Source organism: Danio rerio, chromosome 18 (assembly GCF_049306965.1).
Source record: "Danio rerio strain Tuebingen ecotype United States chromosome 18, GRCz12tu, whole genome shotgun sequence".
NCBI classification, from domain to species: Eukaryota; Metazoa; Chordata; class Actinopteri; order Cypriniformes; family Danionidae; genus Danio; species Danio rerio.
In genome coordinates, this window is record NC_133193.1 from 44,271,045 (window position 1) to 44,293,397 (window position 22,353).

Here is a 22,353-nt window from a genome sequence, read left to right on the forward strand (position 1 = left end):
GCCACACATTAAATCTGAGGTCTGATCTCATCTCTCTCTCTCTCACTCGCTGTCATTCAGACATCAAGACCCCACACAAGTCAAGTCGCAAAACTTAAGCTGGTGCAGCTGACTGGTAGAATAGCTGAAGCCTTTGGGAAATCTGTCAAAATACAGAACTGAAATTGACAGGCATAAATGTCTTTGAGCCAAAAAAAGTCTATTTGTAGGATATCTGTAAAAACGCAATTGGAGCCAGTGTCATGTAGGAGTTGTGTAGCCTATTAACTATATTAATTCAAATAAAATGAAAACCAAAATAAACAATTCATTGCATTTTTCGTTTGATAAAAATATACGTAATAGACAAGTCACCGCCAATAGACAAGCCATTCAAAACATATTATTTCACTGTGCATTGGGTTATAATGTAGATTTTACAATAAAAACTAAACGTAGCATGTCTTGCTGTCAATTAAAACATGGAATTCATACCACACCAGAGCCATTGGATTTTTCACGTTGTACCTGCTGAAGATTACAACATAGGCTCCTTCTGAAAACATATCCCTATATACGTTTCTGGAGATCACGAATTATGTAGCCAGAAGTACATATGGTTGCATTTCGCCTTTAAAATGAAAGCTACGGGGTGGTATGACGCATTCTTTTTCGCACTTACCAGCTGATTGCTTACGTCCGTGTGGACGGCTTTCCTACTGTTACCAGTTTGTCCAGTATCTCGTCAGTAGACGAGGAGAGGAGTTGATCATGTTTACTGGGTTCTAGTCCAGTAAAGAACGGTTGCAGAAAGCAGGTAAGACAAAAACAGGAGCCATATGAAAAGATGTTAAAAATTAGGCGAGGGCTTTTCATTTTCTGCATTGCTTTTTAAAACTGTCGGTTGGGTTTAGGGAAGTGGGTGGACGGGTCAATTGGTCCTTTTGAAAACATTATTGGTTGGGTTTAGGGAAGGAGGAGGGTAAGCCAGTCGATTGGTCAGTCAGACGGTCAGTCATTCACTCAGTCAGTCAACAGTGGCCTCGGGTAGAGCAGGCGCGAATGGAACTCGTGAGAGAAATTTGAGATCTGAAAAAGCGTACACAGCGGCTTCTGGTGCATTCGCGAAAACAAAAACTGCAAAAAAACATAGCTCCTGGGACATATTTGGCACTCTCCAGAAATGTATATAGGGGTATGTAGTCAGAACGACCCTGGGTTGGAAGATAATGTCAGTGACCAAGAGGCAGTTTTAAGATGTGCAAATGAACACAGACTATCTTTGTCTGAGCCGCCACTTCTGACAGTTTTTCACAGAGATAACATGAGTCTTGTTTTGAATCTGCCGCTATGCTGATGTATTGGTGTTTGTAGCCCCACCCACGTTTAAAAAAAGGCTGTTCTATACATCTATGTTTTGTTTATATCTATACTTTTTGCTTCACTTTTTGATATTTACGACCTATAATAAAATGCCGTCAACCGTTATGCATGCTGCATATTTTTGTTCTGTTATTTATGTACAGTACTTTGATCTATCCACTCAATAACCTTTACACACACACACACACACACACACACACACACACACACACACACACCTCATCTCTGTTCTTTCTTTTTCTCTCTTCCATTTGTATGTGACTCCATGTCATTTGTGCGCCTCTTTGCATAATTTCCCATTCATTAAAATTGGCACATTTAGGATCTAAGCCTAAAATGTGCTGTTATAAAACATTATTTGTGTGGTATTCGGAAACCTCACATACACACTCTAGTCTTGGGACAACAGAGGCTTATTTTTATGTTCTGTAAAAAAGGGCATAATAGGTAAATCTTTGATTACAGGGATAATTCACCCAGAAATGAAAGTAATGACCTATCCTTTGCTCTCCCTCATGTGGTTTTAAACTGACCCAGCCGGGACTCAAATCAGCGCCCTTTTTGCTGTGAAGTAACCGTGCTAACCACTGAGCCACCATGTCGTCCCTAAAACTATATATCAAATGTAATATCATGTAAAACCTGATTAATGATAATAAAGCAGCCTCATATTTCTTTTGATGGAAAGAATATCAGTCTTTTTTGAATTATATATTTTTATTTTGCCTTTTCAAGAGTTAACAGTACAGAACAACACCGAAACTAAGCAACATTCACACAGTATGTAAAAACAAATCAATAAAATAATAATAAATAATTAAAAAGGGAGGAGATACGGTTTAAAACAATAGGGAAAAATGTCAAACTAAATCATGAGGTAGTGTTTTGCAAGAATTATCTATCTGATGACATGTACACATCTCCTGCTCTAGGGGGCAGCAGAACATTTCACATAACCTACTTTCTGTGGCAGACTTCAGTTTGATCTTTTCAGAGGTTTACCGCTGCCTTTCAAAGCTCATGTAGTGTCTATTATTATCTTTATTAAATAAAATAAGCAGCCAGCTTACCCATATACAGTCATTTTCTGAATCTATTAACGTCTTAATTGGCTGATCTTGACATTCGCCATTTAGAATCTACATGTTGTTTTATATTTTTACCTTATTTGAATGAAATGTCTCTGTATTTTAGTCTGTATGACAGATTTACCTCGTAAACAGTGGATAAATTACAGTAAAAGTTTCTCTTTTTTTTCAGAATTACAACAGGCCACCAGTGATGGCTTTAGCGGTTCCTGTAGCTGTGCGGTTCTTGCAGCAAGGCAACCAAGAGCTGAGCAGAAACATGTCCAGCTACTTGTCACTGGCTGCCATTGCTAAAGCAGAACTCTTGGCTCAACACACAGAGGCGATCACATGCAGCGTTCTGGCAGGTAAGGGTTCACATTACTCTTTAATATACAAGAGTTAATACTGTTTTTACACTACTATGAGGGTAAGGTTAGATGTTAATAAAGTAAAATTTAATGTGTAATTTAAACAATATAGAAACATTTTGGATTTTTATTTTAAATGATTTAAGTTTTTCCATTATTGTGAGGGTAGGTTTAGGATTATGGTGAGAGTAAACGGTAATACAATACAGTTGAATGTGTACTTTAATAAACAAAATGCGTACTATATTTTTGGACACAAGGTAACGTAAGCTGTTGAAACAAACTAAAATAACATACAGCAAATTTTTAAAATAGTATTGAAATAAAAAAAAATATTTATAATTTTTTTTACCATCAACACCCACAGGTTAACACAAGCCTTTATCATAATTTCCTAAACAGCCACTACTGCAACAAGCGAAACCTGTATGAATCCAAACCTGTATGACTTTGTTTAGCAAAATAAATAAATTCATTATAATCAGAACAAACTGAAGTTGTGTAAATAATGAATTTTAATTTGTGTTGTCTTGGGTGCCTCAATTCTGGACAGACAATTTTGTTTTGGTACCTAATTGTTAAGGTTAGGGCTACGCTTGTTAGATAAAAATTTTGTTCTAGTACCGACAACAGATGTTGATCCAGAAACACGTCCTACTTGGCAAAGTCACTGTGACCGTGTGCTGTGTTTGATTACACGATAGAATAGTAGAGTGAGTCATGAAAGGTATAAAATCCTCATATTTCCCATGATTCAGTGCTTTCCAGGCCCTGCACCTCATTGACTTTTCGCAATTAGAGAAGCACTCCCTTTGTTTTTACAAGAATATTCACACACACATGCAGACCAGTGACTGTTTAGTTTCCACAGCATTAGTGTGCCACCCACAGCATCAGTGTAGTGTAAATGACATGCGGTCATCCTGGCCCACAGAGTGCGGTTCTGGTTTTTGCTCCCAAAACCACACAGTTAAATGGGTCATTTGAGACATCCACAATGAAGCAAACTTTATTACATCCATTGTTCTTTAAATTGCTTGAAGTACTTGATATTTAGTTATTTTTGAGTGAAAGATTTTCTTTTTGTTTTATGAGTTGGTCTGAGTGAATGGTAAATTTAACATGGTGTGTGTGTGCCAAAACACACTATGCCCTCAGCAGTTCAAACTCTCACACAGATTGTTGCCCATTGAAGATTAAGATCTAATTGGTGTTGTGTCTACTTGTTCAGATGCCAGAAACATATATGTCTTTAGGGATAGTGGTCCTATTATGTATAGTTTGGGTCAGTCAAAGAACAGCAATGTTGTAAATGGCTTCATATAGTGGCTGAATATTTGTTGATTGCACATTTATAATAAGCAGTGTTTGGTAAGTTACTTTAAAAAAGTAATCGATTACAATTACTGACTACTACTGGAAACGTGTCATCTGTTTACATTATTAATTACTTCATGTAAAAAGTAACTAGTTTACTAATTATTTACATTGAAGTTACTTTTAAAACATATAAAATATACCTATAAAATACAAATAAACTGCAGCTCTTAAACTGCAGGGCGGGGGTGTATTATTGTGGATGAAAGTGAAGTGCAGGATGGCGGGGCGTTGGATGGCGGAGTGGTGTCACGGGCGAAAGTAAAGAGTGTTGAGGAGTCATGGAGGAAAGCGAAAGTGAACAGCTGATGGAGAAGGAAGGCGGTTGAGGAGGGGGATCGGAATAATTAGGTGCCAGATTAGATTTAAGAGGTGTCAGATCTGCCGTGTTCGGGCACCAATTAAGCCCTGGCTGTAATCATTGACATCCATAGTATGCAAAAGCACTGCACTGTTTGGGTGTTCTGTGTTTGTCTGAGGTATTTAGTCTACCAAAATGTGTATATTCCATACAAAGCATGAAGTTGATCTTTCAGTTCTTGTCATGTGACTAACAGTTTTCAATTGGCGCGCCTGGAAAATGCATGCCTCCATTGGAAATAACGAACGTGCACGCACAAATGATGCAATATGTGAAGGCCCCCACAAGCAGCTACGCTTTAGAGGTCTGCATTCCCCCCGCTGTACTGCGGGAGCCGCGGGACCCGACGAGATTTATAAATTTACGAATAAAGCGCAAGAGTGGTCGGGAACTGGTGTATTTTTGGACGGGAGCGGGCAGTCTAACAATATTACTCCTGACTCCTGAGCGAGCACGCGTATATATGTGTGTGAATGAGACAGCGTGATGCTGCGTTTAGCTTGTTTGTTGCTGTCTGTTTGTGTATGCGTGTGTGTGCGCGCGAATGAGAGAGAGAGCTTTGTGCTATGTGTGTGTTTATGCGTATGTGTGTGAATGAGAGAGCGTGATGTTGCTGTCTGTGTGTGTCACTTGCTTGGCATGCTTGGTGCTGTGTGTGTGTGTGTGTGTGTGTGTGTGTTTATACAAACAGCGTGTTATAGGCTGTCTGGACTCTGTATAGCTGGGTGGTTTTCGCATTTGTTCTCCCCCCGCACATTAGCGGGAACGGGCGCGACGGGTAGAAAACGGAGTGGGTCGGGCAGCGGGACAACGAATGCTGAACATAAGCGGTAGCGGTCGGGTTCAGATTAAAACCTGGCAGCGGGACCTGGATTCAAAATTTAGTCCTGCGCAGATCTCTACTATGCTTTTCTTCACATTACATTTACTTCACATACCTTCACTCCTGATCTTGCATAAAAATTCAACTTAGCTTGTTTAGGCTGAGTTGAACCGCCATGTTTTAGGGCGCCGGTGTCCTCCGCATTTCTGTGGAACATGTTACATCCTACTCTGATAATAAGGGCTTTATTTTGCAAACAAAAAACTGTCTAGATGTAATTTATCTCATTTATTACATGACTACTTGCCACAAAACACAACGGTTTGACAGAAAAAATAATTGTAGTAAAATCAATAGAGTTGTAAAATCTATTAATACCTTAATTAAAGGCAAAGCTGACAGAAACAAAAATGGTTGAATGGAGCATACACTAACCTACATATTGTTGAGTAAGAGGATAGTTCCAAACAGTCCAGATGATTTAAAGCACCCGGATGAGCCTGTGTTATTCAGTGGTTGTTATATCAGAAAAACATGGCTTGGAATGTCGCGACTGACCAATCAGAATCGGTTTTTGGCACAAACGTGTAATAATTAGATATAATGAACTCCTAGTCATGGTCAAGAGACCAGTTATTAGATTTTTTTAACATTGACATGACATGCCATGACGCATTATCTTGTTGGAAGTAGCCATGACAAGATTGGTACACTTTGCTCCTGAAAGGGGTGGACAGGGTCAGTAACGAAATGCAGTTAGGCAGCGTGAAATTAATTTTAAATGGTTCTCAAGGCATCATCATTGCTAGTATTTCTGGGCCCAATGCACAGGTTTTCAGGCTCCCTTGGTCAAAATCAAAACAGGTAGTAAAATGTTCCAGCCCTCCAAGCTTCATTGTGGGCCCCTAAAACCTCTGGGACCCATGCATTTAGCTCCACAAGTCTCCAACCAAGCAAGCCAGTGGCGACAGTGGCGAGGAACAAACTTCACCATTTGACGAAAATGAAGGAAAAAAACCAGCCTCAGTTGGCCACGACCATTTCTCCTCTGACCAAGCTTCCTTAGCAGAGCTGCAGTCTAGGTGCCTGAGGCTGAAGAACTTCAGGTGTGAGTAGGTGATCAGGCTGGCCCACATGGCTGTAGAGTCTAAAATAAATACCTTCATATTTTGTAATAGTCTCAGTTTTTTCATATCCTATTGCTGAATAACTAAAATTCTTGGAGAGCTACAAGTGAAGACACTTTTGAGGGGTTTATGTTTCCTCTTGTACTCTTTAAGTATTTTAGTTGTTCACTTGATGTATTATAAACATAGTTGACTACGTGTATAAATCTGATATGGTTGTCACCGTGTACTGCCAAATAAATCCCCTTGTAGAGTGAAGAGATTGACAGGTAAAAAGCTAAACATTATGAATATCGACTGGCTCCTTTACCGCCATGTTTGGATGCACTCTTCAAGCACATTATGTAAACAGTTTACCACAGTTATCTCATACATAAATTTTTTTCAGCCTGTAAAGCATTATCTATCCACTGGATATCCATTCAGTCATGCCACATTGGTTTATGTATTCTTCTTTCAACATCTACTTCTAAATTCAACAATCTTTCTCTTGCCAACACAGAAAAAAACATTGCCTCAGCTGAAGAAGCACCCTCTTGGGCTTTAATTTGTATTATTCAACTGTTGACGGGGGTTCCAGATCTAAATGAAGTGTATTGTCTTAAAACTGGGCTTGCTGCTTGACCATCATGTTCGTCCAAGAACTGGTTACATAACTCTCAATTGTGAAACTGTCATGACAGCTTCCACTCAACATTTGCCCAGGTTTTTCAGCCTGAGGTACAATCAACAATTGGCTGACCACTATAGTTAAACAGCTTGTATTGAAGTGTTTAGGTTTCTTTATACCCCATGCATCGTGTATACTCTCGAGCATCCATTGATTGTGTTTTGGACCACTGCGGCAGTTTGGATGGCTGAGTAAGAACAGAAAACTGATATACAAGTCAGCAGAACCCCTGGATTGAATCCAGCCTGCACTAGAGATGTAAAACAGAGGACTAACAGAGTTGATATTTGCTCAAATCTACATGAAACAGTCCAGGACAGAAGGACAACACCAGGGATTCAACTTTGAAGGATTTACTGGCCTACATTGCCATCTGTGTATGATTCACTATGGTACTTGGTGTAACTTACAGTAATGGTAAGTTATGGATCTTCGTTTCCAGTATAAGCATAATAGGTTTTGTGGTTTTTGCATATGTCATGCATTATAGCGCTACAACTACAGAGCCCCAGCTAACAGGATTATTAGATCTTAATAGCTCACCCTCGTTTTTCCTCAAGCCTCCTGTTGGGGTCTGTCTCCTAATCAGTCTCCTTTCCTCTTCTCTCATTAACACCACCCTTGTCCTACTTCCCTCGGGTTCACAAAGGGGCAATAACGTGCGACCTCTGTACAGTGCATGAAGCAGGAAATGGGGTGAGGTAATGGGTTTCAGGCTAGATTTTGTGGAGGATCATTGAGCTGAACAGTACAACGGAATGAGTGAAGCTATGATTCATATACGACTCATTCATTGGTGCCGCAGTTAAACTGTTCATTTTCATGGTGTGTTTAATGCAACACGGGGTCATTCTGAAAAAGTATAATATATATTGCTGGAGATTGCAAATTTTGTAGCCAGAAGTACGTATGGCTGCATTTTGTCTTTAAAACGAATGCTACGGGGCGGTATGACAAGGCTCCTTTTTGCGCTCACCAGCTGACCGCTTACCTCTATGTGGATTGCTTTCCCGCTTTAACCAATTCGTCCAGTAGCCTGCCATGTACGACGGCAGACTTGATGCAGAAAGGAGCTGACCATGACAGCGGGGTTTGAGTCTGGCGGAAAACGGTTCCAGAAAGCAGGTTAGACAAAAACAGAAGCCCAAAATGTAAATAAACAAGTGAATAACAAGGTGAGAATGTGGTAAAACCTGATAACGTGGTAAAAATCAGACAAGATTGCTTTTTAAAACTGTTGATTGGGTTTAGGGAAGTGGGTGGGCGGGTCAGTCTGTGCTTTTGAAAACACTATTGATTGGGTTTAGGGAAGGAGGAGGGGGTGGGTCAGTCGATCAGTCAGTCATTCAGTCAGTCGACAGCGTCCTCTGGTGGATTTACGTGAGAAAACCAGGCGCAAATGGCCCTCGCTAGAGAAATTTGAGATGTCCAAAAAGCATACACAGCGGCCTCTGGTGGATTCGCGAAAACAAAAACTGCAAAAAAAAAAAACGTAGCTCCTAGGACGTATTTGGTGCTATGCAGAAATGTATATAGAGGTCCATTTTCAGAATGAGCCAGTGTTGATTTATTGCTGAGCCTAGGCTCAAGGTCTTTGCACACGAAATCTGACATTTTTGTGTACGATTTTTATTTTTTGCATTCATTATCCTAAGAATTCATCACAGAAAGAAAATTTAGAATAATCAGTTACAATCAAAACAACACAAAGTGGAACCTTGTACCTGAAACCAATCAATTACTGTGATTTTGCTGTCTTGTCTATTTAAAAAGAAAAAAGGGTAAGTAAACATTGGGACTCATTCACTAAACATGCATACAGACAAATAAATCATGATTCATCAAAGACATTCGTAATTTTATTTTATTGTATGAAAAAAATTACACATGTATGTAATAATCCAATGCTATCTCACAGCAGTTCGTAACTTTTTGATTTGGTGTCTAATTCGTATAAAATCGTACGATCTCATTCTTACAATTAAGTACAATTTGCTCATCCCCCAATGGCAGTTGGGTTTAGGGGTGGGGATTTAAAAATCATACATTTTCATACGACTGGATTAGTCACTAAACTGACAAAATGTAAAATAGTTACGTTTCCTCATGAGATCGGGCTGAGTAATCATGTACGCCTGGGGTCTTTTAAGCTTGTACAAAGAACCCTACAAGTAATTAGAACTCTTATTTACAAGGTTGGCGAAAAACCCTTATATGGTGTTAGTTTGTGTGTGTATTATGCAAATTACTAACTTTATGCACACACTCATTTAAGACTCCAAATTTACTAACAGAAGATTAAGTATAAGAGCAAGCTCATGAGCTTGAACACGTTGTGAATTAGGCAGAACATTTTTTGTTCAAAATGTGCAAATGAATATGAATATTGTACACAGTTATTAACGAATAGGACTTATTGAGTCCTTCCAATCTTTTTTAGATATCACAGAGAGGATGGAGGGTTCAACCTTGTTATTACAGATGCAAAAAATGCTGAAAAAAATATGAAAACAGTGTGAATTTCATTAAGGCAAATGGTTTCTAAAATGTGTTTATAATGTTAGGTAAAAAAAACTATGACCCTCTTGATTGCAGCAATGACCTGTTGGCATCTGGTGATAAGTAACCCTATAGTCAAAAAACCGTCATGGATTTCCACACTGGTCAAATTAGATTTTTACTTGCCATGGTCTGCAGTCATGGGGTTTGCAAGCAATACCTTGCTGGTCCTGATTGCCGAAGGTGATCTTGGAAGTTAGGCTAGGATTTTAAGCTAGTTAAGACACCACATTTACAACACAAGATACTGTGGTTATTTCAGCAGGACAGACGACTCCCCATTTAGTCTCTTTGAAATGTTTTTCCGAACTGCATCGGTGTCTCCCCATGAGCTCTTATGTTTACTTAGTATGTAGCTGCCTCAACACAGGGGTCTCATGTTAAAGTCATGTCGGAAGTAGGTTGTGAGTGTTTGTAGTGGTCTGGAGTGTGTTAGCGGCACAGTTCCCCCTGGTGTGTACTCTGGCTGCAGGAGCAGGAAAGGTAGAGTTGGAAAATAGCGTCTTTAAAAGATTAAAGCGTTTGAATGGCTCACAAACTCCCTCTAGCAATACTCATCATTAGTAATATCCCTTCAAGAATGCAGTTTCCTTAACGCCATCTGGATCTACTAATCGCTCTGAGAGTTTTGCTAAATCAGTGATTTGTTTATCTTATACACTGACTCGTGGCCTGTATAACACACATCATTGGTTATGTTGCATGTTAGAAATGTAAAATATCAGACACGTGTTGTTGTGTCTGTGCAGTTAACTGATTTACTTGGTTACAGTCCTAATGTGTATGACTTGGCAGGGCAGATGGTGGTGTAATGGTGTGGGGGACATTTTCTTGGCACACTTTGGGCACATAAGTACCAATTGATCATTGTGTAAACTTCACAGCCTACCTGAATATTGTTGCTGACCATGTCCATCGCTTTATGACCACAGTGTACCCATCTCCTGATGGTTACATCCAGCAAGATAACACGCCATGTCATAAAGTGCGAATCATCTCAGACTGGTTTCTTGAACATCACAATGAGTTCACTGTACTCAAATGGTCTCCACAGTCAACAGATCTCAATCCAATAGAGCACCTTTGGGATGTGGTGGAAAGGGAAATTCACATCATGGATGTGCAGCCGACAAATCTGCAGCAACTGCATCATGCTATCATGTCAATATGGACCAAAATTTCTGAAGAATATTTCCAGTATCTTGTTGAATTAATGCCACAAAGGATTAAGGCAGTTCTGAAGGCAAAATGGGGTCCAACCCAGTACTAGTAAGGTGTACCTAAAAAAAGGCTGGTGAGTCTACTCAGAAACAGAACTTTACTGATATTGAAGAGCCATTGCAAGTACTAATAAACTGAAAAATTACCCTTACCCTTGAAGCTTGACTCTATATCAGTTTTCTAAATTATTCAAAATTAAATCAATATTGATTTAAAGCACTTTCATTATGCCGTACCTTCAACAGGATCTGAATGACAATGTTAGCTTTTAGTTTACACTTTTATTATGGTTTGCTTCTCCCTGTCCTCAGGAAAAGATCTATGTACATTATACATTCATTTTATCCTCTTAACAAAAACAATTTACATTCTATAATACATTTAATCACATCAGCGGAAACAAAAATAAAGTCAAGATTTGTAAACATTTTCCACAGTTCCATCATCATCAACAAAGCAACCGTCTTCGACAAAAAAAGTTATGCATTAGCAGAACTCGTATAACAACATATTTAAAAATGGCCATCACAAGATACCTATTAGATAATCTATAGTTTAACAAATGCATAAGATAAAATAACACTGATGAATGATTATATTACAAATAGTTTAAAAATCTGAATGTAAACAATACCAATCAAGATAAATAGTTTAATGATACGTTATATATATTTGAACAATCCTTTCACACTTTTTAAAGATGAGAACATTCATCAAATAATTTTGTAATTAAAAAAAAAAAGTTGTATATGAGTAGTCTTATAATACACACAGTGTCAAGATGATTTATTGCCTTATGTCAATAATTTATGAGTATGTTTTGGACGGTATGGTAATAATTTATGGCATGGTTTGTCCAATGTGTTTCATGAATGTAAGACTGGTGACCAATGACAGGCAGCTTTCCCCAGGTCACAGGCTTAGGGTCCCTGCTTAGTGGTAGGATTTATGACGGTTTGTCCCAAATTGACAGTTGAACCAAGTGTCGGGCTGATTTTGGCAAAGATTTACAGTATAGTTAGATTTGTGGCAATGTGTATGGTTTGTCATTTTTACAACCTATGCAGCTCTTCTGGCATTCCAGCTCCTTCCAATCTGTGAGTGTATGTAGGGGGGTTTCAGGTTGTTGGGGTGTAATCGGGCAATCGATCGTATACCGCTGACTGAGGATCCTTTGATTTTGGTCTTACTTTGAAAACTTTGTTTGATCTTAAAAAGTTCTGGTTTTATCTAACTACCCTGGTCGTCGTGCTATCTGCCGTCCTACTGTTTGGGAATGGTGGCTATGTAGACATCTGTACCCCCAGAAAAAAGCTTCTCTCCTTATCTCGTTTATTCCTGCTGTGACGTAGTCTGTGGTACTTTAATTCACATCGGAGCCATGTGTTGTGGTAAAAAACAACAACAACAAAATTATTTTTAAAAGGATGTTTTAAAAAAGAAACAATGAAAAGTGCAGAAAAATCCAAATATTTTATATTCACAAAAAAAAAATAAAAATGTGTATGTATAAATGCGTGAAATAAATAATGTATAATATTCATTGTATGCTTAATTGTCTTACACATACACAAAAGCAGATCTTCAATCAGATGTTTTAAAAATCGATATACTGGCTAAAAGAAAAGATGTGTATTATTTAATATATCTTAATTTATTTCATTATTTGAGCAATATATACTTTTACTCGTATATTAAAATTGTTTTGTTTTTTTACACCAGTACAATGTGTGTTTTACATTGGAGGTGTGGACTATCAACACACGCCCACTTTTTTCACACATCATTTTACAAGACACTAAGCCCTCGTCCCTAAGAGTAAAATCACAGTATTTCGGAAAACCAACGTGGTTGAAAAGACTTCGGCTTTCAATTTTTTTGGGGGAAAAAAATAAACTGTTCCGGAAATAAAAATGGCAGGAACCTCTAATGGTAAGTTTATATATAAGAAATATTCAAAATACTGTTGTTTAAAGCAATCGTTTTTTTTAATATTATACATGATTATTAAATCAGACATCGCTTAAAAGGCGAACTGCCCCTCTCTCTGCAGACACCAGGACTTCAGGCGATATGGGCTGAGATTTTAGCGCTGAATACTGACGGTATGTTTTTTTGGTTTGTTATATGTATATATATATATATATATATGACATGTTTTTATTTATACATTACGGTATTGTGTGATGGGATATGTCATAATTTTCTTCTTTTATTGTCACCATTAGAGTTTAAAAATCTTGCTGAAAATCGTAGCTCACAAGGTAAAATTTGCTTTTCACGTTTTATTTATTTTTTTGTCTGTTTTATGTTTCTATAGGCGTACACGCTAAATTAGTCTGTCTCTTTTTTTACTAGAGTGTATTAACGAGTCGTCTGCACCTCGGACAGTTCATGAAGATGCACCATCAGGTATTTCTTTAGCAAAACTTTTTTTTTTTTTTTTTTTTTTTTTTACCAGCGTGTATAAATGTGTCGTCACCCCTGACGAGTATTCATGAAAACACATTACCACTAGGTAATTTTTAAAAACTTTTTTTTTTCTTGTTTATTTTTCCACATGTGTTAAATAATAATGAAAAAAAAAAAATCTTGTATTGTGTTTGTTTTAACTATAGCGTCTATGAGTGAAATCGTCAGCCGTGTCGACGACAAACGGTCTACCGGTCTACTAGAGGTCTACACAACAAGTACACGCGCAGGAACGAGCAGTATGTATTGTTAGATCAGTCATTGTTATATTTATTATTACCAAAATAATATTAATAATCATACCCTCCATTTATTTTAGGACGTAAAAGGAATATTGTGCCGAGAGACCGTCGTGTCGGTGGTGTAAAGCAGAAAGTAGTCACCACTACAGCACAGGTTCATGTGGATGCTACATCTGACGAAATAAGCATTATACCAAATACACCTGAACCAAAACGACCAAGAAAATCACAAGGTATGTTATCTCTATTTAATGATATAGAAAAAAAAAAAAATCTGGTTGATATGTTTACTCATTAGCATTATTCACACACACACAGGCCAGACTGACCCAAATGTTGTTTCGAGTCAGGACGATGTTGAAAAATGGAACGACGATATGGTGAATGTTTGGAATGCTTCTGAGTTCTCAAACGAGATCCCGGTTCACGCTGCCACCACCGTGCAAGATTCGGATTCTGATACACTACCATCCAACCAGGAGGCTTACAAAAACAAGCAAAACACAAAACCGGTGCCAGTTGTGGATCAATCAAACACGTATGCAAAAGTTGCCACAAATGACATTCTGAAGTACAAGGAGCTTCTTTTACAGCTATCAAATGGATTGAACAATATTGCATCGCAGCAACAGAGAGATAAACGGACCATCGAGCTTTTCATCGCAACTGCTACAAAGGATTTAAAGCAGTTAAAACTTGATGCAAAGGAACATGCGGCCTTAGTTCGACGATGTATGGCTAATCATCAGAAAATAATGTACAATCAACAGAAAATAATGAATGATCAACAGATATTAATGAATGATAATAAATTGACTGTTCAATTATTGACATTGCTGGTCAACACACGCAAACAACAATCTCGGTAAGTTGTTTTTTTTCTTTTAAATCGCATGTCTTTTTTCTACAATATGTCTTATGTGTAGTATTATGTTTTAGACGCTCATTTTAGGGTTTCTATATACTTAGATTTTTAGTAATTGATTTGAATGATTAGTTTTTGTAACTGATTTACTTATTGTACAACTATTGGTATATTTTTTTTTTTTAACTACCATAAATAAATTTGTGTTAAAATGGCCACAAAACGTTGTCTGGATTCAGATGGTAATGAACAATATCGTACAGTGAGATTTAGAGGAGATAGTAATGATGGTCACCACGACCAACAAAACACTACAGAAACATTGCGTCATTTAATTCAAACGGTTGAGGATATGGATAGACCTAGATCTACGACTGATGCGTTAATAGAACTATTAAATTCAGTTCAATCCATGTCCGATAATCAGCCAGAACCATCTTTTGATCTGAATGTGTTTTTGAGTTCTCCTCAGAACAGTGATGTATCTGAGGATAATCAACGAGAACTATGTTTTGATCCAGATCAATTTTTAAACATGTCTCAGAACATTGATGCATGTGATGAATGGTCTACTACTGATTTTGATATGGATCACTTTTTAAATACATCTCAGAGCAGTGTGTCTGAACAGAATTCAAAATCAGATCAGGATCAGATTGTATTATCATGTCAGACAGGTGAGGGGTCTGATACACGTCCTTACCAAACATTTAACCCCACCGCAGCAAACATGGGTCTAAGTCAAGATGAAATTGAAACACTAGTGAGACAAGGCGGTAGTGTGCACAAGTACACTGTAATACCTAGAGCGCGGTTTAACGGTCTGGAAATACATAGACGCATAAACCTGCGGGAGATATCATCCACAGATTTAGCAGACTATACAACATTTTTACATGAATTGTTGTCTGAAATAGTTTCATTCTCCAGATTATTAGCCGGTGATTCCGGTGTAATAAACATTACATTGAGAGGGGAGAGTCTGACGTCTGATGTTAATACACTATTGTCGCCTCGCAACAACTATGATTTAGACCTCTTTATCAACCAGCTTGAAAAAATAATGCAAAGCAACTCTGAAGTACAGGCGGATCAGGCGTTGGATTTGTGTGTGTCAATAGCGACATGTAAAAATGGCGGCGGTCGTCGGAAGATACAAGATCTAGCACATGACGAAGTGATTAGAAGGAACAAAATGAATTTGTTTTGCCCTACAAATATCACGAATAATCTGTGTTTTACAATTTGCTTAGCACACTTTCTAAACCCTCAGAAGTCGCATTCAGAACTTGAAGCAATAGCAGCAAACATGCAAACAACAGCCGGCCACAAAGTTCAGTACAAAATAGCATTTGATGACATAGCGAGATTTGAACAGATGCTGAATATCAAAATTGTAACCTTTTATCGTTCGAACACTGGGATGTTGGAAAAGTATACTACCACAGACAAGCCACATTCCAAAACGGCATATTTATACCTGCATGACGGTCATTACTTTTTGATTAAAAACCTAACAGCATTCATAGGTACACCATACGTTTGTGAGTATTGTCATGTAGGCTATACATGTAGACGAAATCACAGATGTGAATATGTGTGCGACGTTTGCAACTACCCAGACTGTCATACCCAAACAAAACAAATAATACAGTGTAATGACTGCTTGCGCTTCTGTAGATCAAGGTACTGTTTTGAGATGCATAAACAACCTCCACCAGGACAACAGTTTGCACAATGCGATGTTACAAAATATTGTAAAATGTGTAACAGGCGTTACTACATCAGTGGATCCAAACCCAAGCCACATCGTTGTGAAGCTGAATATTGCGTCCACTGTGGTGAAAGTTTGGCTACTGGTGGAGAACATGAATGCTTTATACAGCCATACAAACCTATGGAGCCGAGCGATCGTTACATTTTCTATGATTTTGAGACACGATTTGAAAATGGTAAACACGTTGCCAATTTTGTGTGTGCGATTACATTTAACGGGGAAGAATTTGTGGCTGAGGGAGTTGATTGTGTGGATCGTCTCATTAAAAAATTTAGACGACCCAAGTATCGTAATTATACATGGGTTGCACACAATGCGTCTGGTTTTGACAATTTCATACTTTTGGAATATTTTGTTAGGATGGGAATACCACCAAAAATCACAATGCGCGGCTGTCGTCTGATCTTCATGTTTGACCGTACATACAAGCAAAGGTTTTTAGATTCATACCTTTTCATGCCAATGCGTCTATCCAAGACCCCTGAGGCATTTCAGCTAGATAATATTGAGAAGGGCTATTTTCCACATGTGTTCAATCGTGCCGAAAACGACTGCTACATAGGCCCATACCCCGAAAAACATTTTTACGGGTATGAGACGATGTCAGACAAAGAGAGATCAGACTTTGATGCATGGTACTGTACAGTCTCAGGCAAAGTCTTTGATTTTAAAAAAGAACTGGCAAAGTATGGTAAAAATGACGTTGTGCTGTTGAGAAAGGCATGCATAAAGTACCGTCACGAGTTCATTTTGTGTACAGATCTCGACCCGTTTACTTTTACAACACTTGCCGGTTGCTGCATGGGTGTGTACAAGTCCAAATTTCTGCCAAAAGATACATTGGCACTGACTCGTAATGACGGCTACACAAATCAAAACAAAACATATTCAAATGCCTCAATTGAATGGCTAGAATATGTTGCAAAATCGCGGTCCATAGAAATTCAACATGCGCTAAATGGCGGCGAGGTGTCATTTGGTAAATATCATGTCGATGGTTTTTATGACGACGGACGTGTGAAAAAAGCATTTGATTTTTTAGGCTGTTTTTATCATGGATGCGAACGTTGTTATAATCCATACGATATAAACCCGTTATCAAAATTGTCTTATGGGGTTCTCAGAAGACAGGTTAATGACAGGTGTGAAATTTTGCAGCGGATGTATGGCTTACAGGTAGAGTTCATGTGGGAGTGTGATTGGAAAGCGGCTAAAAATTCAGATGTCGGTGTGATGGATTTCATGTCCACATACAAACGCCCTGAAAGATTAAAACCGCGTGATGCATTATTCGGAGGTAGGGTAAACGCATTTAAGCTGTACCACAAAACATCGGACGATGAAAAGGTGTTTTACAGAGACATCACCTCTCTTTACCCTTTTGTACAAAGTACAAAAAGCTATCCGGTAGGGCATCCAAAAATAATTTTCAAAGATTTTGAAAATCTTGAAAATTATTTTGGATTCATCAAAGCAGAGGTCATACCGCCCCGTGGTTTATTTCACCCTGTCTTGCCCTATAGAACAGGGGGTAGGCTGATGTTTCCACTCTGCAGATCATGTGCTGAAGAACAAAATCAGGACACCCCCTGCCAGCATGCTGATAAGGAAAGGGCCCTGACAGGATGTTGGGTCAGCATAGAGTTGTCAAAAGCTGTGGAGCGAGGCTATGTTGTCTCTGAGGTGTATGAAGTTTGGCATTTTTCTCAACGCTCTGATACACTATTTAGTGATTATGTTAAAACTTTTTTACAGTTTAAACAGGAGAGTTCCGGATTTCCAGAGGATGTAGTGACTGATGAGGAGAAAGAGTCTTATGTCAAAGATTACTTTGAAAAAGAGGGGGTTAAACTCAATATCGATAATATAACATTTAATGCCGCACGACGTTCCATAAATAAGCAAATTCTTAATTCACTTTGGGGACGCTTCAGCTTGAAATCGCAGCTTCCTAGCTCAGAACTAATTTCAGATCCTGAACCGTTTGCTCGGCACATTTTTGCAAAGGGGCATGACATAAATTATTTTTCCTTTTTATCAGACTCTATCGCACTCGTTCAGTACACACAACCATACGGTAAAGGCAAGTCGACGCGTGACACTAACGTATTCTTGGGAGCTTTTACTACATGTTACGGGCGATTAGAACTTTATGATCTTCTAGAAAAATTGGGAGAGCGGGTCTTATACTGTGACACTGACAGTGTCATTTACACATATAGAGAAGGTGAATATGACCCACCGCTAGGACCATATCTCGGTGAACTTACTGACGAGTTGGATGGTGGAGATTATATCAATATCTTTGCATCTTCCGGTCCCAAGTCATATGGTTATAGTACCGCTAAGGGTAAGGTGTGTATGAAGGCTAAAGGCATAACACTAAATACTGTAAACTCCCAAGCCATTAGGTTAGACACACTGATCGGGCTGGTTGATGATTATGTTAGTGGGCGTGATAACAGCAGGCATGTACTGGCTCACACCGACACCATAGTGAGAAATAAAACCCAGTTCACACTGCACAACAAGGCATTAGTCAAAAAATTTAAGGTAGTCTACACCAAAAGAGTACTTCTCCCTGATTACTCGACAGTACCTTATGGGTTTTGACAACGTTTTTGGTCATGGGGGTGTTCAAGATGCAGGTGTTTTTGATTTCAGATTTCAACACCCCTTTACTTGTATTATTAGTGGACCGTCATTTTCAGGAAAGACGTTTTTTGTAAAAATGTTGTTACAAAATTGTGAAAAAATGTTTTCTAAAAATGTCGAAAATGTTATTTTTGTGTACAATTCATGGCAGCCTCTTTATGATGATTTGTTGAAAATGTATGATGTGAAATTCATTAAAGGTATTCCTGAGAGTTTCGATGATGATCATTTGTTCCCCCCAGAAAAAACCAATTTACTGATTCTGGATGATTTAATGGATGAATGTAGTAATAACTTAGAAGTGTCACGTGTTTTCACACAATATTCACACCATAAAAATATGTCCTGCATAAAAATAGTGCAGAACCTATTTATTCAAGGCAAGTTCAGTAGGACTATAAGTCTGAACACAAATTATTTGGTGTTGTTTAAAAACCCTAGAGACAGCGGTCAGGTGAATGTTCTTGCTAGACAGATGTTTGCTGGGAATACAAAATTTTTTATGGAATGTTATCATGATGCCACAAGTATTCCTCACGGTTATCTCTTGATTGATTTTAAAGCCCACACCCCAGATCAGTATCGTCTCAGAACAGCGGTGCTTTCAGATCGTCCGGTAGTCTATATTCAGAAAAGAAAATAGTGACAACGCCTGGGTTAAAAAAATTTAAATTATGTCTGCTAAACTTTTAAGAAACTTGTCTCTTTTAAAGTTACTATTAAAAGCTAAACCTGGACAAAGACGTGTTATTTTACAGGCAGCCACAGATGAGCTTATTGTAACATTGTGTGAAATCGCTCTTAATATACTACGTGGGAACATACCACTTACAGAACAGCAGTATCAGAAGCTGAAGAGGAGAAAGAGTGATATTAAACTCATCGCTAATAAAAAGATTGGTGTCAGAAGAAAAAGAAAATTTATCAATCAGCAGGGTGGATTTCTTCTCCCTCTTTTAAGTATTGCAGTTCCTTTTATAACCAGCCTGATAGCCAACAGATAATGTCTACGCTGAAATATGCAGAGAAGATGTATCTTGTTCCGCAGCACCAGCTGGATAAGATAAAACCGACTACGCCCCGTGAGTCTATACAACACGCTGTTGAAAGTGATTTGGACACGACTATAAGGAATATTTTGTACAGGACCGATATCGACCCGCATGAAAAAGCCAAGCTGTACACAGCTGTTTTGCAGAGGTATTTAACAATTACCAAACAGGGAGACATGGATGCGACCACTTTAAAATTGTCACTCCCTCAACATGATCATACCGATAAAGAAGATCCACAGAAGACGATTACCATAGGAGCAGTGGAGGATTTAATTGTTGATGATATTCTAAAGAATATTCCTCAGAGGAATGAAAAAAATGTTCGTTACATTTTAGACAAAATGTCTAAAAGCAAAGATCATGCTTCTTGGTCAGAATCAGGCGAATTCATGTTTAAAGGCAAAACCATCCCTGGTTCACATATGTTGGATTTAGTTAAAAGTATCACGGCTCCGCAAAAGATTGCCGATGATCGAAGACCTATAGGGTGGTATGAGTTTTTAGAAGCCTTTGCTGATTTAAACATACCGTATTCAATGGTACCAAATCATGGGGTTAGACATACAATCAACTCTTTTAAAAACAAATCAAAATCCCCCACGTCTGTTTCCTTTAAAAAAGGTAAAAAACTAAAAACGCAACAGTCCAGTCATATGACACGTTCTAGTTATCTAGAAGACACCTTTTTTGAATCTCCCACTTTTGACAGGAGTCGGTGGATGGCTTTTTAATATCAGTATCTTAATTTATGTACTTTCACCGTTCTCTTTTTCCAGACTTTTTAGTTTTGTAATGAATGTTTTTTATGTAATAATGTATGTATGTATGCATGTATGTATGTATGTATAATAATAATAAAAAAGACATATGATGGATTCTTAAAGTTTCTTTTAGTTTTTTTATTAATTGTTTCATGCATGAGACATAAACACTGCACCCAGCTGTACACATTGAACACAATTGAAAACATTTTCATTACACCTTGATCGCTTTAATTTTTTTACAAAAGTTGAAACACGTTTGTCATTTTTAACAAAATCATTGCTATACAGTTTCAGAATGTAATCATAACATTTTCCTTTTGCCATATGATAAAGAAAGAACACACAATGCTGCCCGCAGGTGTCTGATGAATAATCTTGCACCTGCTTGGCAGAATATTGTACAACTACACAATTTAGCCTTAAAAAATCATCGATAAAAGCGGGAAAACGGACATCATTCGGCTTATTACCAAAGCTGTCAAAAAAACACCCCACACCAACTTCGTTTATGTATATAGCTAGCCAATGTTCACCCGGAAGACCTGAAGGATGTGTGTTGATTATAGCCATTGCAGGTAATTTTCTTAACGGTGTTTTTGCTAAATAGTCGCACGGGATCACCCCTATAAAATGAACGTTGCGTGAAACCTTATCCATGATGTTGGTGAGCTCTATTGTGTCCATTATTTTTTAAAAGTAATCAACCAGGATCTGTCGACGATTTGACACTTCTATGATGCTGTCGAATATGGCATAGACAATCAGGTTGATTGTTCGAGGTAAAGGCTGTCTGAAGCGCGCTTCAAGCCTGATGTTTCCTGACTTGATAAGCGAGATGTGCTGTCCACAATCCTCGTCTGGTGTGAGATTAAATGCGTATAGCGTATATCCATTCAAAAAGTCCTCCCTATCTATGGATAGGGCATGGTTTTTGAGATGTTTTCCAGATGCTAATACTAATTGGTAGAATTCACGCACTGCAGAACCATTCGCATAATCAGGCTGTAGTGGTTTTGATGGAAACTGAAGAGAGTCCAGATAAATAGAAAGAAATTCTGCATCATAATGCTTAAATGCGAATGGGTTTTTAGCATAAGTACCTGTAAAAGCATCATTATCAACCATTGCTATAACAATCGATTTGGGTAGTGTTCCTAAAAACAGGTTTTCCTGATTGCAGACACGCGATCCTGCAGGGATTGAAAAGTTTTTCACACACACCCTGTCAATGGGGTATTTAGCAGTAGTTGAAAGCAGGGCCTGTGCATGTCCCAATCTCACGGCTGGTGAAACAGCTACCTTTTTCACAAACAAGGACGCAGATAATATGCTTAATTTATAAGCTACGGCATCACTTCTCATCAAACAGAATTCATCTTTACCCCTCGTCATCCGTATTCTGACGTCCACACCGTTAAGCATCAGTTTTTCTTGAAAAAAAATATCGCTGTGAAGAGGTGTGAGAAGCTCCAGCACGCTGCTAGCATTGGTAAATGCTGCCCTTTTGGTCAGACCATGATTTCCACCAGCAGGATCCGCTGTGTCCATGTGCCCTGCTGTGTCCTTGTAAAACAGGCCTGCAGAG

At 38.3% G+C, this 22,353-nt stretch overlaps 2 protein-coding genes across 5 annotated transcripts in view; both read left to right on the forward strand.

Moving 5' to 3' along the window:
* Positions 1 to 22,353, forward strand: part of veph1 (ventricular zone expressed PH domain-containing 1) — a 163,017-nt gene that overhangs the window by 30,413 nt on the left and 110,251 nt on the right. For all 3 annotated transcript variants that reach the window (XR_012393639.1, XR_012393640.1, NM_212831.1), the window contains 1 exon segment: positions 2,623 to 2,797. Coding sequence is in view for 1 of the 3 variants with exons in the window: in NM_212831.1 (NP_997996.1) it covers positions 2,623 to 2,797 (175 nt within the window). In the remaining 2 variants the exon portion in view is untranslated.
* LOC110437852 (uncharacterized) lies at positions 12,765 to 19,161 on the forward strand. 2 transcript variants are annotated; one of them, XM_068218932.2, is made up of 8 exons: positions 12,765 to 12,870; positions 12,992 to 13,043; positions 13,167 to 13,202; positions 13,297 to 13,350; positions 13,400 to 13,456; positions 13,557 to 13,649; positions 13,730 to 13,885; positions 13,971 to 19,161. In XM_068218932.2, the coding sequence occupies exons 1-8, from the start codon at positions 12,868 to 12,870 to the stop codon at positions 14,519 to 14,521; spliced, it is 1,002 nt and encodes a 333-aa protein (XP_068075033.2). In that variant the 5' UTR covers positions 12,765 to 12,867; the 3' UTR covers positions 14,522 to 19,161. The 2 variants fall into 2 exon arrangements, with proteins under 2 accessions (XP_068075033.2, XP_073786147.1); XM_073930046.1 differs by lacking the exon at positions 13,400 to 13,456.